Here is an 18,296-nt window from a genome sequence, read left to right on the forward strand (position 1 = left end):
CATTTTCCCGTGACTGGGCTTTGCCGTCCGTCCAGTCAGTCTTGTGTCGTACCTGATGATTTATTAAACTAATCTGCGGAGATCAACTGCTGATGTTCTCAGCTCAATCTTGTCTTGGCTCATTTTCTAAGTAATTGTTTCTCATTAGTTCTGATAATGTTTTAATAGTGTTATCCATAATTTAGCCCCCCTAGAATTAATAACAAGGGGCTGATACTGGCATAGTGGCTGCCATGAGCTACACAAAAATATAAACAGGTATGTTTTTTAATTAATCTGATGAGCATCCAAGTCCCCTTCCTGTGTCCCCTTCCCACCTCATCACCCACGTCTGTGTCCCTACAGCAGACTCGGCCTTGGTGGTATTTCTCTTTGTCTGCTCCTTACTAGGGGTGTGGGTCAGAGAGGTGAATCCCTGCCTCCTAGCTCCTCCATGTTTTAGAATTCTGTCTCCCCGGGGGAATGAGGGCCACAGGACTCTGGCAGTCACCCACCTCTCTTCTGAGGGCCCTTGTATCTGCTCAGACGATGGGCAATTTAATTAGCCAGCATCTTTGTCTCCTGTGGGCCCCAGCCTTGTGACCCTACCTAAAGTGATATTTCTTGGTGATGAGGATGATCAAGCTGAAGTCTGAGAAGGCTTAGCCAATGAAGTGGTTTTGAGCTGGGTACAGCGAGCTTTAATCTCAGTACTTGGGAGGAGGAGGAGGATTCGGGAGGGAGGGCTCTCATGAGTTTGATGCTAGCCTGTGATACATATCAAGATGTTTCAAAAGCAAAATCAGAACCAAACAGGGTGTTTTTATGTGAACAAGGAAGTTGAGGAACAATGACTTGGAGAGAGTCTAACATGATGAGGACTGAGGAGTCCCTGGCACTGCTGCTGTGGCTTGGGAGAGGCCTATCTAGGCCCTTTTCTCAATGCCACTTTTAAGGGTTACTTTACTTGAGGTCTCTATGGCTTCCACCTCGAAGGTGGGGCTTCCTCAGAGGGAGGCCCTGGTTTGAGGCCCAAACTCTACGGGCTTGGGGTCTACCTGAACAACTGGGGTGGAGGCAAGAACATGTGCCCCCCTGATCTTTTTTACATGTAGCCTGGGACCTGAATATTTCTTACCCAGAATGCCCCTGCCCGCTGTCCTGAAGCATCAATGGCCTCATGCTAGTCAGAGTGTGGTTTTTCTCCATCCTACCCCACACTGGGATGCATAGTGGCCGTGGTAACCGTGGTTTCTGACCTGGCATTGGCGCGATGAGGTGGCATCTACCTCCTAGGGCTTTCTGTAGGAACTGAACTGATCAGGGTGAGAAGTAGAGCCCAGGATGGGGCACGCGCCAGGGGCCATGAAGAGAACCCACCAAAAGGGCCTAGGAGGAGGAGAAAAAAAAATGAAACTAGAAAACAACTGTTTTCTATTTACAAACTTAAATAAACAGAACAGCCTTCCCCTGCGGTGTCTGTCTAAGAGGAGCGGCCACGCTGCTGAGTAGGTCATGAAAAGGTTGGTGTGGAGTTTTTAACTTCCCATTCTGCTAATTTCTTAAAGAACAGTGGTTCAGATTCTCCGCACAAAAGCTCATGATTTAATGAGGAAGAGAAACAAAATCTCTGCTTGTTGGTGTTTCAAACTTCATTGGCGTCCTCTGGCACGCACAAGTTGATCCTCGGAGGCTTCAATACCCTTTCGCCTTCAGTATGAGAGTAGAGGCTGAATAGGGAACAATGGCTGTTTGTTATGTTTGTTTATCCTTCCTACAAGCTGGGTTAACCTCTTCAAAACAGCTTCACTAAGCCCGTTAACCACACCACCCATATGACCCACAGCCTCATCTCTAATGGGATGCAAATCTTGCAGGGGGCCATATGCACCAGCCCCGTGGCTTTGTGTCCTCCGGACGATACAAGTTTATGGCTGAGAGTCCCATCCTAGCCCTACGTTTACAGGGGGGGAGGGGGGGGAAATGGCCTCGGTGGTGAACAGTTAAGCAAGAAGACAAAGGGGGAGAATGGACGGTCTTGTTTCGCCTGCATTGATTTTTTTTTAATTGTCAGTAACTGTTGACCCCGGGTATTCACCCAAGATGAGAGCTTTCGGGATCACCATATGGATGAAGCCTTTGGGGGACAATGGCTTCTCCAGAAATCAGTTCTGAAAGTTGATTCTTTAGAAGCTTTTACAAGCCAATATAATACCTAAAACGACCTTTTTAATGTCATTCTGTTGTTTTATCTGATAATTCATAAAACTGCTAAAACCTCCATTTTGATATTATTTAAAAAAAAAAAAAAAGCCCAGCCTTAAATTTATCTGTGGTATCCTCTGTGCAAATGAACAGTATCGGAAATATTTCCTAATAAAGGAAGAATGAGGAACATTCCAGAACACATCAGAATATGTTTCGCCAAGGACTTAACTTCTTCCCACCTATATTTCCTCCCATGTCTATCTCCCTGTGAAATAATAAACCGGTATTTATAACACATTAATAGACAATAGTAAAACCATGAGCTTAGATTCCAAGGGAAGAACGTTTATTTTTAGAATATCGGGTCAGTAAGATGCAAGGGGAGGGGGGCGTTGTGACTAACGTGAAATGAGGTCCCGATCCGGCGTGCTAGCAAGCTGCCCTGGGTACTGTGGTTTGTCTTTAAGAAGCCCACGGTATCCATTCAGCCCGCCTGAGGAGGGCTTCATTTAACAGATCATTTTTCCTTGATGGATGTGGCAAGCGTAACAATGTTCTGGGCCTGCTTCAGTAATGGCATGTCGATCATACTTCCTTGGAAAGTAAAGGCTCCCTGGAAAACAGAATACAAACTTCCTGAAAGAATGCTCGCAAATTATAGGCTTCCTTTCTTGTGCACACTCTCATGCCACGGGAACATTTTAGATCCCACCTGAGTTATGCTGACTTTCCTGCCCAACTTTTGAGAAAAATCAGAGCAAATTGCAGGGGAAAGATTTCTTTTTATCCTCCTACAGAGGTGGGGAGGGGGAAAAATCCTTCAGCGTTTTAACAGAAGAGAGAGAGGAAGGAGAGAGAGAGAGACCATAGCAAACACAAAACATGGTAAACTGTTCATTTCACCCTTGAAAAATCAAATGGAAAACAAGTGTGGAAGAAAAACTTAAATACTTCCTTACTTCATTTAAGATATTGTGTGGGATTCTGAGGCAGTAATATGCTGTGAAAAGTGCATTATCAGGTTAGTAACAAATGCTTCCTTCTTGCCAGACATAGTGAAGGTGTTACTCCAGGGTAATGAGAAAATAGGAGCAGAGAGAACATGCTGCTGGGACATCCAAGCCAAGGACAAAGAAGACATTCTTTGTTGACCAAACTGGGAGGCGTCTCTGCCTCCCCAACCCTTCTTTGCCCCATTTTACAGATTCTCTATTTCTTAAGCCTTCCTCAAACACTCGTTTAGACTGGCATGTGATGTGGATCCCATTCTGGGTTAGGACACTGGGGTCCATGGTAATGATCTTTTAAAGTAACATGACTGGGAAGGGTTAGAGTTATGGGTAACACTGAGTCTCCCAGCTTCGAGCCTTCCCTGGAATTGAGAGGGGAAATTCGACTGACAGAAGGTAACAGGCCCCCATCCCAAATTAATGCCGAGTTATTTGTGGATTTTTTGTTTTTGTTATTTTTGTTTGTTTTTTTGTTTTTTTTTTCTTTTTCTTTTTTTCGGAGCTGGGGACCGAACCCAGGGCCTTGCGCTTGCTAGGCAAGCACTCTACCACTGAGCTAAATCCCCAACCCCGTTATTTGTGTTCTTGTTTTTGTTTCTGTTCCTCTATAACGTAGGCTACTCTTCAAGGCAATCCTCCGGCTTCAGTCTTCCAAGTGCTGGAGTTACAGGTGTGAGCCACCATATCTAGTCCCATGCACCTCCAATCTCCTTATTGTTTTCGAGACAGAGTCTCATGTCAGTCCACCCTGGAACTTGCTATGTAGACCAGGCTGGCTTTGAAGTCGTAGAACTCTGCCTGCCTCTGCCTCCTGAGAGCTGGGATTAAAGGCTTGTGCCATCATCCCCCGGTTTTCCAATAGGTTTTTAAAATATATTTTATTTTTGAAGGGCTGGAGATGAAACTTGGACCTTTCTAGGCCATGGCTCTATCACTGAGCCACACCTCAGGCCACGGCTAATCACTTCTTGCTCCTTCATTTTACCTGGATGTGGCCCTGAGAGAAAGAACAGGTAGGTAGGTGCTTCTTGGAGATCTGGAGGAGGCTGAGACACCCTAGCCCTTGATGGTTCATTTATATAGAGCACAGCTCATTTCCCATCACATAGATAAAGGACAGCTTGTTGATGGTCACTACTGTACTTGCTGGCCTTACATAGGACTTGAGATGGGTGTTCTGGGAGCTACCATGAGTGCTATGGAATAGGCATAGATAGCACACTCACAGGAAGAAATCAACAAAATGCCATGGCGGAGAATCCTTGATGAATGTGCTCAGATTTTATTTCTAGATAAGGTAGATTTAAAAGCATATATAGCCAGAGTTTTTCCTAGGAACACCTGATCCTTTTCGAATGATGAATCCAACCCCTAGGCACACCTGTGTGACCTAAAGTCCTGTATTTGGGTCACTTCCTCTGGTCCCCTCTCTTTTCATATCCTTCAATTGGCCCATTCCATATAGCCTACAGCTAATTTGGGCCATCTAGGATCATGATGAATTTTAAGATCTGGGTGGGGAGGTTCCCCAAGTTAGCATTCCGTGTAGATCAGGGGGTGAATCCCATGCTGTTTTACAAGGCAATCTTCTAGTTTTCCCTCTGGAATGAGTGAGGAGTTGCAAAGGCCTCTTGGTTACCAGCCTACATCCATGGAATATAGCCCCTGTAAAACAGGGCATCTGTCCTTCCAAGGTTTAAGCAATAGGCTATCGAGAGAAAGTCAGCGTAGATGCACCATGAGGTTTTAAAAAACAAAACCAACAACAACAAAAACCCACAAAGAACAAACACCACCCCTTCCCCCCAAAAACCACCACCCACAAAGTTGATAAGCCCTGGGTGATCTGTCTGGGTTCAGGCTTTGTCTCCTGAAGCTGTGTGGACTTCCACAAGCAAATCAGAGATGAGAACTACTCCCAGCTGCTTTTTAAGACCTGGACAGAACATTTCTTTGTGTGTGTTTAGGGGCAGATAGAGCTTGATTTTCTTAAATGTGGAAAACAAGATTTATCGTTGCTGTTCTGTTTCCTCCCCCCCCAAGATTTATTTATTTATTATATACACTGTAGCTGTCTTCAGACACACCAGAAAAGGGCATTGGATCACATTACGGATGGTCGTGAGCCACCATGTGGTAGCTGGGATTTGAACTCAGGACCTCTGGAAGAGCAGCCAGTGCTCTTAACCACTGAGCCATCTCTCCAGCCTGCTGTTCTGTTTCCTTATCTCTGTAAATTGAGACCTCAGCGTTCAGAATTAGAGGATCTGGCATAAATATCCACGTCTTCATACATCAACTCATACATGCCTTCTGTTTCTCTTACTGTATAGATTTATCTGGAAATGCAAACAGTCTGGTGGTTAAGACTAGTTCTTAAGAACGTAACTTGTCGAGAAGCTGCCTGGAGTTTGGAGGATAGTTTGCAGATGCTGGAGGAGTTTTCGTTTTACTGGCTGATGCTTTTTTTTTTTTTTTTTTTTTTTTTTTTTTGGAAAACTGACATTCCATCTCAAAAAATGCAAGGAACTGCCTGAAGATTTGGGTTATACTTTTAAGATGCCTTTAAGGAGCTGGAGAGTCTGTGCAATGGTTAAGAGCTGCTCCTGCTAAGGACAGTTCGATTTCCAGTACCCACATCAGGGTTCATAACTGTTTGTCACCCTAGTTCCAGGGGATCTAGAGACTCTGTATGTGCCAGGATGCACATATATACACGGAGGCAAACGTTCAGACACATAAAAGCAATCCTTTTAGAATTCCTTTAAACAGTACCGCCCTTGTAACCAAATACTTGGAGAACCACGTTGACAGTAACAGCTACAATGTTTTGAACGGTTACTAACCTCGGAGTGCATGGCTGGAACTTTATATACATTGTTTCATGTATATTGCCCACAACCACACATAGGTATAGATGCTATCATTCACCCCATGAAAAATCTGTCTAGGAGGCTGAGAAAGAGGCTGTCAATAAAGCGTTTGTTTCATAAGCAGGAGGTAAGGTCTTGAGCACAATCTCCAAGACTCGGTTCAAAGGCTAACACATGTACTTTTGCAATCCAGTGATGGGGAAGCAGAGATGGAAGGGTCCTTGGGCAGGCTGGCCAGCGAGGCTAGCTGAATTGGTTCACTGTATTCCAGGATCAGGGAGGTACTCTGTCTCAAAAACAAAGGTGGTCAGCAAGCGAGGAAACCTGTCAGTGATCTCTGGCCTTCATGTGCAGCTGCACAAACGCACAAAAGTCTTTTTCATTTCAGTAGAAAACATGGACTCTAAAAATGGGTGTCTGGGGCTGGAGAGATGGCTCAGTGGTTAAGAGCACTGACTGCACTTCTTAGAGGTCCTAAGTTCAATTCCCAGCAACTACATGGTGGCTCACAACCATCTAAAATGAAATCTGATGCCTTCTTCTGGTGTGGCTGAAGACGCTATAGTATACTCATATATGTAGCCATTACCAACACCCACTGTACTGTGCAATAAAGCTCCAGACTGTTCTATGTTGCAAAACCTACACTGTATCAAGCAAGCAACTCCCCTTTGTTCCTGCTACCCTGCTTCTGCCACACCGCCATTTTCCCTTCTGTTCCTATGACCTTATCCATTCTCATCCTATAACTTACAAACCTGGAGCAAGTCCATTCCTCAGCTCATCAGGGTATAATGGGAAAAAAACGCTTGTGTTTCTCTGTCTCTGTCTCTGTCTCTGTCTCTGTCTCTCTCTGTCTCTCTCTCTCTCTCTCTCTGTGTGTGTGTGTGTGTGTGTGTGTGTGTGTGTGTGTGTGTGTGTATGTGTGTATTTGAAGACAGGGTTTCTCTATGTAGCCATAGCTATCCTAGAACTCGCTCTGTAGACCAGGCTGGCCTCAAACTCAGAGATCCACCTGTTTCTGCCTTGTGAGTGCTGGGTGTAAAGGCATGTGCTACCACCACCTAGCTCCATGTTTGTTTTCTAAAGATTTATCTTATTTATATTACATATATATGTGTGCATCTGTGTGTGGGTATGTGCATGGGACTACTGGTGCCTATGGAGTCCAGAAGACAGTGTTGGATCCTTTGAAGCTAGAGTTATAGCTGAACTGCATGATGTGGGTGCTGGGAACCAGAACTCAGGTTTTCTAGAACAGCAGTAGTACATACGCTTAACCGCTAAGCCACCTCTCTATTCTCAAACATGTTCATCTGATTCAAATCCTGTGTGTTCTCAAAAGCTTTTGGATTAAAAATGTGCTGAGCATGTCTTGTGGTTAGCTGAATCAGACTCCAATACAAATAACTAGTCTCATTCAGCTGTGTTATTTGTGTTGGAAGGGAGTGTGTTAAATCGCAGATTACAAGTTCAGTCCAACAGAGTTAGAGGCAAGAAAGCCTGGAGGCTGGCCAGAAATCGCCTCACGATTCCACCGCACACTTAAGTCTATGACCTTGTGCTTTCGCTGCTCTGAGTAGAAGTTGAAGGCCAAGTTACAAGTATATACTTACAACTCGTAAGACCACTGGGGCCTCTGCGATCTTTTGCAGAGTGTCCCCACAGTGCTTAGTAATGGACATTTCTTAGGCTAGTCGTCATTCACTGGTCATCATCCACTGAATAGAGCAGACTGTGCCAGGCCTTTGGGAACCACTTAAGAGAGGAGGGGAAGACTCCACCCCTGGACTTTTAAGATCTTCCAGTTGTGAGAGCAGCAAGGAAGAAGAGTGGCAGCTGCCTCAGGACAGAGGAGATCTGTGACTGTATTGGCTTTTCCCAGTCAGCATCTTCCTTACCACATGCTAACTTCCATAGATATGAGGCTGTGCACTCAGCACACACTACATACACTCCATGACAGTTGCCCCAGGGCTCAAGCCCTATAAGTTTTCATTCTACAGCGACCAATTGTGTCATTTGTCATTGAAGATCCCTGGTCAGTGCATGGGCACTGCTTGTTGTCTATAGGTCTGAGACTCAGACTCCTGGAAGTGAGGAACAACATATTGGAGCTCCTGTCATCTGTATGGGGGAAGAGGGAGACACTGACGCAGGCTTTAGATTTTGGGACACTAAACTCATTCCTGGTGATGATAGGCACATAGGGTCACGGTTTCCGGCATTTAGAACCTGAAGTCGTTTGTTTTTCCTCCTCTAGAGCACCAAAAGGCCAGTTTGCCAGGAGCTGACACTACTACAAATTCTTCTTCATCTCATTACCAGGGTGGAACTCAGGTCTCCCACATTCAAGGCGAGTCCTCTGATAGGGAGCTGCACACCCAGCTCAAGTGGATACTATCCCTTGTTTGAGGGTGTTCTCTGGAACCTGCAGATGGGGGTGGTGCCGTGTGCAGAGAGCTCTCCCTCAGTACCTGCTTCTTAAGGTCACACAGACTCCCAACATGACACTGGGCCTTTTGCTCAGACAATTGTTTCCAGTGAATTCCTAGTACTTTTCTTTAAAAATATTTTTACATTCGGGGGTTTACGTGGCACACGCATGGCAGTCAGAGGACGCCTTGGAACCAGTGTTCTCTTTGACCCGTGTGGGTCCCAAGGCTCACACTCAGGCCATCAGGCTCGGAAGGGATGCATTTACTCACTGGGTATCTTGCTGCCTATGCCTTGTCAATGTTGGTCACTGAGTGTCAGGTGTCCAGGTCAGATATTGGCTTTGAGTAGGCCTGAGGTCAACCTTGGGAGTCTCCCTAAACTGCTTTCCACCTGAGTTTTTGAGACGGCCTGGAGTGTGGTGAATCAGCCTGGCGATCCGTACCGCCTCAGCCCTAGCAATAAAGGTGTGCCACATACCCAGCTTTTGGTAACTGCCTACCCAACACTCCCTCCCCTTTCTTTCCCATCTTTCAGCCATTTCACTGGCAGAATTCTTGGACAATTTGATTGTGATGTTCACTTTAGCATAGGAGTTTGGGTGCTGTGGTTCTTTTGCTGCTAAGTAGGGAATCTCATTAAGAGGGGGTCCCCCGCCGCGGTCTGACTACTGCATTTGAAGTAGGTGAGTTCACGTGCTTAAGTCTTTGACTGCCCTGGGACTCACTGAGCCAAGCATCACCTCCCTAGTAGGGACTCTACAACCTGGCCCCCACCTCAGCACCTCTGTTCTCATTCCGAGGTGATTTCCTGTACCCGACAAACTCCTGATGCTTCAAAGTGTCTAAAGATGACGTCCCAGTGGAGTTATTTATTCAACTTCCTTGGTCATCACCTGTCCTTCCGTGTAGAACTGCTGCAGTGGGTCTTGTCTGCCCTCCTTATCTGTCATCACTGGCTTCTGGCTGTCCTTTTCACTAGGTTGGGAGCCTCTTGAGGGTTAGGTCACTTACCTAGGACCTGGGACTTCTCAAACCATGCACCTAAACGATGCCCCCTGCAGACAATGACAAGAGACACTGAAGAATGTCTGAAGGTTATGAGTCCATGTTAGAATATTGGCCTAGCTTGTAAACGCTAGAACATTGAGGCATAGAAATGAAGGAGGGGAGGGAGGGAAGAGGGCAGATGTGGGGAGCAATAAGGGTTTAATGGAATAAGGAGAAACTACAGTTTTCCTGGTTGTGACTGGGCCTTCATTTTTTTCTTTCTTTTTGGACCTCAAATGTGATTTTCTGAGTAAGTTTTGCTACTGTACATGATTGGTGGGTCCATAAGTCACTCTGACATATGCAGTAAGGGTCCATACCAATTGGTCCCAGGGACCTGGAATCTTGTCATCCACCCTATCAAATTGTGTGGGACCCTGGCTCACAACTCTTTAGATTCTTTACCATTTAATGTTGTTGAAGCCTATAACATGCTTGTATATGTGGGTGTAGTTAGGTGGGAACACAGTGATATGTCCCTGACCCCATGAAGTATTCACCTAGTGCAGGAAAATGCATTAAACAATCATCTCTAGTAATGATAAAATACAGTGCAAGGCAGGTACAACATTGGAAGAGCATTCAGCAGGGGGGCTCAGTAAAAGCCAGGTGAGGGCAGGAAAAGAGTGACCAGGGCTCAGGGCAGTTAGTTCCCAGTGGAACTCAGAGCTGGGTGATAATTAGACATTTAACTGCAAGAATCTTTTCATACCCTTGATCCTTTCCAGGTTTGGTAACATTTACTGGTGAGTTGACCAATACCCAAGTCTCCAGCAAGATACAATGGCTGACCTCAAAACTGTAATGTGAGCTGAGTTCATGGTAACTAGTGAGAGTGACTTAACCATTCAAGGGAAATCAAGTTAGTCATATTTGTGGTGTGAGAAGGCATGTTGTGCAGAGAGAAGACAGGGTCAGAAAAGGGCAGTTCAAGCAGGTGAGAGATTGGAGGAACAGGTAGTCTTAGTTTTGTCTTTTTAATTTGTTTCTGTTTTGTCAAGACAGGGTTTCTTTGTGTAGCCCTGGCTGTCCTAGAACTCACTATGTAGGTCAGACTGGCCTTAAAGTCAGAGAGATCTATCTGCCTCTGCCTCCTGAGCGCTGGGATTGAAGGTGTGTACCACCACACCAAGTTGATTGTATTTTTAAACCTTTACAAAATAGTTTCTGTATTTGAGACAAGGTCTTTCTATATAGATCAGGTTAGCCTGGAGTTTACTATATAGCCCAGGCTGGCCTCAGACTTGGGACAAACCTCTGCTTCAACCTCCTCATCCCTATTTTCAAAGATAAGTTATCATTGATAGTGTGATGGAGGCATCAGTGTATGCACACATGCATAAAAAACCTGTGTGGAGGTTAGAGACAACTCCTGCAGTTGCTTCTTTCCATAACAGGTCCTGGAGGTCGCTGGGGTCACCAGCTTCCACGGCAAGTGCATCTCTCCATTGAGGCCTCATTTTAGCTTTAGAGATCAAAACGAAACCTAAGCTTCTAGGTCAGTTCACCATCTTAAGAAACATGTGACAAGGAGAAAAGAATAGGGCTAGAATCTAAGCCTTTCCTCCAACTCTCAACTGCTCCTAGTTGGTGAACCCAATGTGTGACTAAGGAGGATAGCACCTGCCTGAGGCCTTCAGAAAAAGTTGAACATTTAATGTATATTTATTTTACACACTATATATTTACATTTTAATTTTAAAGACTAGTTTACCTGTACTGTTATTTCAGAGATAGTATTAAGAGAAAGCTGAAAATAATAAAAATAAATGCCAAGTGGAAGCTATGTCAAAACACAAATTTAACAACAAAATTGGGAAAATGTGAACTGTGCCATGTTGGGATTGAGTTTTTCACTCATAATCCTTAAGTACTGTAGCAGAAAACCAAAAGGTAACAATACTGGAGCAGAAAACCAAAATGTAACAATACTGTAGCAGAAACACCAAAATGTAACAATACTGTAGCAGAAACACCAAAATGTAACAATGCAATACCCCAGTGATATCTTAAGTTTTTAAAAGAACCACAATAGTTTGCTAAAAGGAATATAAGAGGGGGACATTTGATACTCAAGTACCCCTTTGTTTTGTGACATATGTTTTAAAAATCATCATGTAGCCAGGTGTGGTGTGTGACTTAAATTCTAGTACTGGAGAGGCAGAGGCATTCAGATTTCTGTGAGTTTGAGGTTAGCATGGTCTACAAAGAAGAGAGAGTTCCAGGATAGCCTTGGTTACACAGGGAAACCCTGTTTCAAAACAACATTAAAAAAAAAAAAAAAAGTAAAATGGTATTTACTGGAGGCATAGGAAGTAAGAGAGCATGACCTGTTTTTTGTTTTAACATTTCAATTTATAGTGATAATTTGATGGATATTTAAGAGTATTTTAAATTTTAATCCAGCAATCATTTACTTCCATCGTCAGGTAATTTTCAGATACTAATATATCTCCAAAGGACCCACATGGACCACAAAGCACATTCCACCTGGCCTTTGACAAGCAAGCCATTACATGATTATAAGCATGTAACAGATCTGAAGAGAGTGACCTGTACACCTGACTGGAAATGGAGGGGAACCTGGGTGGTGGCAACCTGTTAGGTCTTCAGCTCCTGCTCAAAGCCAAGCTCAGAGAGGATGTGAGAGTTCAGTTCCCACAATTTTTCTAAGTTAAAGTTTAGAGAAAGCCCTTCTAGCCTTCCACTCCTTCCTTATACCTTCCTAAGCTCCAGGGCTTTTAGAACCCATACACAGAGCCATTGGTGTGGAACAGAACACAAGCTTTTTTGTGGTTGCTATTCAGCTCTAGTCAGGCCTGGCCTGAGAGGTTACTGGGAACCATGTGTGCTAGAGTCCCGCTAGGGCAGTAGTTCTCAATCTGTGGGTTGAGACCCCTTTGGTGGTTCACATAGCAGGTACCCTGCGTATCAGATATTTACATTATGATTCATGATAGCAGCAAAATTACAGTTATGAAGTAGCTACGAAATAATTGTATGGTTGGGGGTCCCCACAACATGAAGAACTGTGTTAAAGGGTCACAGCATCAGGACAGGGAAGAGACACTGTCCTAGGGGTTGTCCTCCACAAGTGCAGGTACCTTTCCAGACTCCATTCCTCATCTCTAAGACGATCAAACCTGCCCACAAGGTTTTAAAGATTAAAGAAAGCATGTAATGGCCCTACAGGCTCTCTGTCAATGAGAACTGTTACTGGTATCACCACTGCCCCTGAATCACCTCTGCAGTGACAGGTCTACCACCACCAAAATACAAGTATCGATACTCCAATTGTTATTGTACCACGAGGGTCACGGTCACCAAGATTATGGCCATCCCATAGCTAGTCATGCTGCTACTGATATTGTTAGCCGAATACATCTTTACAAAAACATTTTACAATTTATTTGGGGGTGCGGGGCATGAGACTACCACAGTGCACACGGGGAGATAGGGTACAATTTTCAGAGATCAGTTCTCTCCATCTTCTGTGTGTATCGTAGGGAACTGAACTCAGCTTGTCAAGCTTGGAGGCAAGGACCTTTACACCCTGAGCTGTCTGTCTCCCTGGCATGGCCAACGAGAGTATGGCAATGGAGAACACAAATCTAACTGGGTTAGATTTCAGAGTGGCTTTAACCTTTTGAGAGGCATTAGCATTGACAATAGCAGTAAAGTTAGATACATACTGAACTCCCTTTCCTCCCTAAACCCCCACAGGTTGTAAACACAATTGTCTCTTTAAGAAACTAGATTCAAGGGCTCAGTGGTTAAGAGTACTGGCTGCTTTTCCAGAGGTCATGGGTTCAACTCACAGCACCCACAGGGCAGCTCACAACTGTCTATAACTGTCCCTTCTTCTGGTGTGCAGACATAATGCAGACAAAATAACCATACACATAAAACAAATAAGAATTTAAAAAAAGAAAAGAAACTAGATTCGGGAGTGCTATCTGACAAAGACAAATAGGTTTTCAATAATTTAGAAAGGTAGAGAAAATGCTCACTAAATGTCCAGAATCAGAACAAATGGTCAGAAGTGTCTACAAAAACTGGGTGAATTTGCAGAATGTGAAAAGGGAGAAGTCAGAGGATAAGGAAGGGATAGTGCTCACAATCAATTTTGTAAAGAGGAAGCATAAAATTGCTTAGCTCTCACTCTATCCAACAAATGAAAGACACGTACGTGTCATTCTCAGTAAGATTAACTCACAGCTTTCGAGGATACCAGGCTGGAAAGGTTGACTCAAATGAACAGGAGAGCTGAGGTGAACCTCTGAGATCCTCTTGATCTGTGACCAGTCTGTGCAGATAGAGGTCTCAGTGGACCAGAGCCATCTTTACAAAGTGTAAGGGAGACTCAATTTCTGTTTAAAAAGCTGTCCTCCGAGCCTCTGCTAGGCAGGTAACGAGAGTTACCTCAAAAATACTCAGGAGAATGACCCAACAGGAGATAGGCCTTTGTTCCAAATACTTTGGATCAGGAAAATCAGGCAACACAAAAAGCTATTTACTAAGGATTTCTCTGAGTTTCTAAATTTGCTGGGGAATTCAATCTTGTGGTTATAGTTCCTTAGTTGTTGTTTTTTTTTCCTCAAAGTGGCTTTACTAAATGATTTGCACACCACAAAATTCACCCATTGTCGGGGCATAATTTGCTAGTGTTTCAGCAACTCCATAGTGGCTATTCCATTTCTGCCTGATTCTCCTTCCCCCTTCTGTGTTTTTCTGGTGCAGGGATAGAGTACAGGGTCTCTCACACTATGTCCTCAGCATATGTGATTAAATGCATTAATATTTTTATTTAGTTTAGTACTTCATGGTGAGCTGGAGAGATAACTCATTTGGCAGAAAGCCTGTCTAGCAAACAGGAAACCTGGATTCAGTCCTTAGTACCACATAAAACTAGGGCTGCTGGTAAACTCCTGAAATCCCAGCCTGGAGCTGGAGGCGAGGACCAGAAGTCATCCTGGGTACTGACTGAGTAGCCATCTAATCAACCGAACAGTATTCCCTGTCAAACATAAGCTGCAGTTGCTGATGGAAAGCCCAACAGTAAATGCCATATTACCCCAATGTCTAGTCAATCAAGAGGCCTTCCGGGGCAGGGTGGATGGACAAGGTCAGGACAGGACTAGGAATGAAGGGGTTGAAGCACGTGGGATCCGATGGCAGGGAAGTGGGGGGTGAACACCCAGAGGCTGTCCCTTCTTTCCTTGTTACTTTTTTGTTCAAGATCAGATGTGTGCCTGTGTAATACATCTGATCTACCCCTATTTAGATTTGATTATAATGGAAATGCTTTAAAAAAAAGTTCTTATCTGGGGGCTGAGGAGATGGCTCAGTGGGTGAAGTCTTTCTGCACTCCCATAAAGAACTGAATTCCATGCATGTAAAAAGCTGGGTGCCATAGGCAGTGGTACATGTCTGCACCACAAGTGCTGGGAAAATGGAGCTGGGAGGACCCAGGGTTCTGCTGGTCAGCTAGTCTAGCTCCAGGCTCCAGTGAAAGAACATGTCTCAAAAGTGAGGTAGACGGGGAGAGAGGCAGACGTCCCATACTGATCCTTCACTTCACCTGCGTACACGACAGCATGCACACCAGCACAAGGCCCAAACACAGACGCACGTCACACTCACAAACACAAAGTTTTCCTAAACTGTCTGTTATTTGTGTTTTTACTGTTATCCAGAAGAAACCGTACTTGTACTATTTTGTTTAAGAATGGCAGTCACGGTTTTGTAACGACCCTGCATGTGAGTGATTTCTACACCCTTTCTGGGGTTTTAGGTCTGACAACGAGACTTCTGGGATTTACCCAGCAACAATAATAATATTTTTTTTTAATTTTTTTTAGATGTAGGAGAAATGTAAAGCTATTTCATTATACTATCTTTAAAAGTAGGTTTTGAAGCTTCATAGTAAAGATGAAGCCAGTAATTTAAAAAGTTACCAAACCTATGACTTATTTTTAAAAAAATGAAAATATAAACAAAAACAAACCAAACAAAAAATTCTCTTCTCCCTTAATACTAGACTCACCATTTGCCTCTAAAAACAACACAGTTAGGTATGAGCAGTAGGGAAAACTCACAAACCATGCTTTAAATGCGTTTCTCTCTCATTCCTTTTTTTAAATTGCAATTTGGTGTGTATCTCAAATCTGTCACAAAGTCTTCCTTGGAGCCCTCGGATTTCCTAACGGCTGGGCTTTTCTCGGAGCTGATATAGCATACAGCAATGAAAACTCTGAACGAACAGGGACACAAAGGGGAAAAAGCAATTACCCGGAATCTCAGAAGTAGATCTCTGCCCAATCTTTCATTTTCACCCGGATTCACCGGGTGCTACTGGGTTGCTGCTGTTCAGAAATAGATGGGAAAGGCTGTGTGGGTGGTGGGATGGGTGGCTGGGCGTGAACGGGGACACACCGTCATCGCTTAGTGGCCCAACTCTTTCCGTTGACAAAGACAACAACCAAATCTTTAGATGGTTTGTTTGATCTCTGTGAAAGCGTGGCAGTGGGCTTTCTGGCGCTTGAGCGAGTGGGAAAAATATTTTTGGCTGCGAAGATTTTTATCCAGAGTTCTCTCGGGGAGCCTTCGAGAGAGCCATCTGGATCCAGCAGTGTTTCTTTTTGTAAAGCTCCTCCGCACTTGGAAGCGTAAGGGAAATGGCACTTGGAAGCATAGGGGAAAGGTGCGGAGCTGGGAGCACACCTAAGAGAACAAGCTTGCCTCCTGTATTTGGAAGGGGCGACTTAGTACAGCTGGCAGTACGAGAGGAAAAGGAACCAACTCCTTTACGCGTTAATAAGAGATCGCTTGTAATTGATGTTCCCCGCATAGGAAGTGTTTATTAATGTCAGCTCATTAGTCCACACTATTGCCCCTTCATGAGTGAAATAGGAATGTTCCGGTTACGTGATACTTATCGCGGTAACGTCACTACTGACCTTGTCTTGACCTTTATCACTGTTAATGGGACCTAGATCTTGAACGAACACCCCCACCCCTCAGAGTTCAGTCAGCTTGCGGCTGTAATGAATGAAAACTACTAAAAATGTTCAAACAAAATCCTTCCAAATCCACATGAAGCACTCAGGGCAATGATGGGACTAAAAAGAGATTGCCTGGAAAACGAAATCAAACTCAGGTTTGTAGCCAGATACAGCAGAAACCTCATCATAAATGATATGTACATATCTGCTATTCCGTCATACCCTTCACACTGGAACAAAGTGGTAACTCTTTGGTTAAGATTTCCTGTGACTGTGCTTCCTTGAGCAGCACGTATGCTGACATTGGAAAGATACGGAGAAGATTAACTTTGCCCTTCTGCAAAGATGGCATGCAAGTTCAGGAAGAATTCCGTGTTTAGACATGTTGGGGGGAAAAAGACTTTCTTCGATTAGTGATCATTTCTAGAAAGCAACAAGCTGTTTCTCGAGCTGTTACCGTCTAACAAGGGATGAAGGGGGGGAAAACCTTAGCAGCAACGTCATAATTCAGACGTGAAAAGTACACAGGGTCAAATATGCTTTTATATAATATATTAATAAAAAAAAAAAAAAAGGAAAGGAAAGGAAAGGAAAGGAAAACAAGAAAGCTATATTCCTTCACTAAGGAAACACTAAATCCAGTTCTGATATGGAAAGTTTCTAGATATTATAAACTCTCCATGATGAACAGAAAAAGATATATAAATGATAAATGGGTTAATTTAAAAAAATAATTTATACTTTTAAAGAAGATCATGTGAAAATGATTTATCCCAGCTAACGTATTTTACCAAGTGCAGTGGAAGAATTAGTGATTTGCAGATTGTATCTCAGAATACAGTTTTGCCAGGAGGAGGAAAGGATCTGTCTGGTTAGTAATGTTGGTTAAAATTATAAATATTTTGCTTCCTGGGAATTAAAACAGGAATAGGACTCATGCTGAATAACCTTTTGGTAACAGACTTTAATAAGAGAAACCAAGCTAAATTTCCAAACCTCAGCCTGTCGCTTTCGTTCTTATTAAAAGGGGATGGTGTGCCAGGTAAAACTGGTTATCTCTGGTACTTTTGAGTACCACTACCTGTCAGATGGTCATTGACTAGGTGAGTTATATCATTGTTATTCTAGGGCAAATTGTTTTTCACATGTACTCATCCTAAGCGCATCAGACTTAATTTCCATGGAACTGCTAAGAGAAAAGACCACTGAATGATCAAAGTCTGAGCCCCTACAACTCACCTGCTCCTGATATAAGCCTTCCCGAGGCTGTCATTTAGAGAGATGGGAAGAAAAGGTAGGACCTTTCCCTATTGCCACTATCAGAAAACGTAAATGACCCGGTGTTAAATGCCAGCTCTGGCCACACTTCGGTCTCCAAGCAGAAAGGGTATAATTGAAGACGGGGGTGGGAGAAAAGCAAGACAACAACATAGTGCCTTCTTGGACTGTTTCTACTTAAAGGAATTAATTAAATGAAATTTTCATCAGAGGAGAGGGACAGGGCCTCGGGGAAACTCATGAGCACCTCACCAGGATGCTAGCCACCCATTGCCCATCCTTGGGAGTCATCTGTGCTTTGGACAAAATATCCGGGAGTTCGTATTTTTCATAAATGGTACTCAATTGAACTAAGGCAGATGAAATGTTTATTGGAAGTATGTTATACTTCCTACCACCGAGAGCTTATTTATAGGAGATCTCTGCCAAAATAACCCACACACTATTTAAGCCACACGA

The 18,296-nt window shown here is 43.8% G+C and overlaps 1 protein-coding gene and 1 non-coding gene across 2 annotated transcripts in view; one reads left to right on the plus strand and one right to left on the minus strand.

Moving 5' to 3' along the window:
• Positions 1-2,511: 2,511 nt before the first annotated feature.
• Clybl (citramalyl-CoA lyase) overlaps positions 2,512-18,296 on the minus strand; it is a 131,084-nt gene continuing 115,299 nt past the window's right edge. Inside the window, exon 9 of the mRNA XM_032918160.1 lies at positions 2,512-2,800. Coding sequence (XP_032774051.1) covers positions 2,705-2,800 — 96 coding nt within the window. The 3' untranslated portion in view covers positions 2,512-2,704. The remainder of the gene's footprint in view (positions 2,801-18,296) is intronic.
• On the plus strand, positions 16,833-16,939 carry LOC116914190. Its single transcript, XR_004389729.1, has one exon. It is a non-coding gene; the product is annotated as a U6 spliceosomal RNA (small nuclear RNA).

The sequence above is a fragment of the Rattus rattus genome, chromosome 12 (assembly GCF_011064425.1).
Source record: "Rattus rattus isolate New Zealand chromosome 12, Rrattus_CSIRO_v1, whole genome shotgun sequence".
NCBI lineage: Eukaryota > Metazoa > Chordata > Mammalia > Rodentia > Muridae > Rattus > Rattus rattus.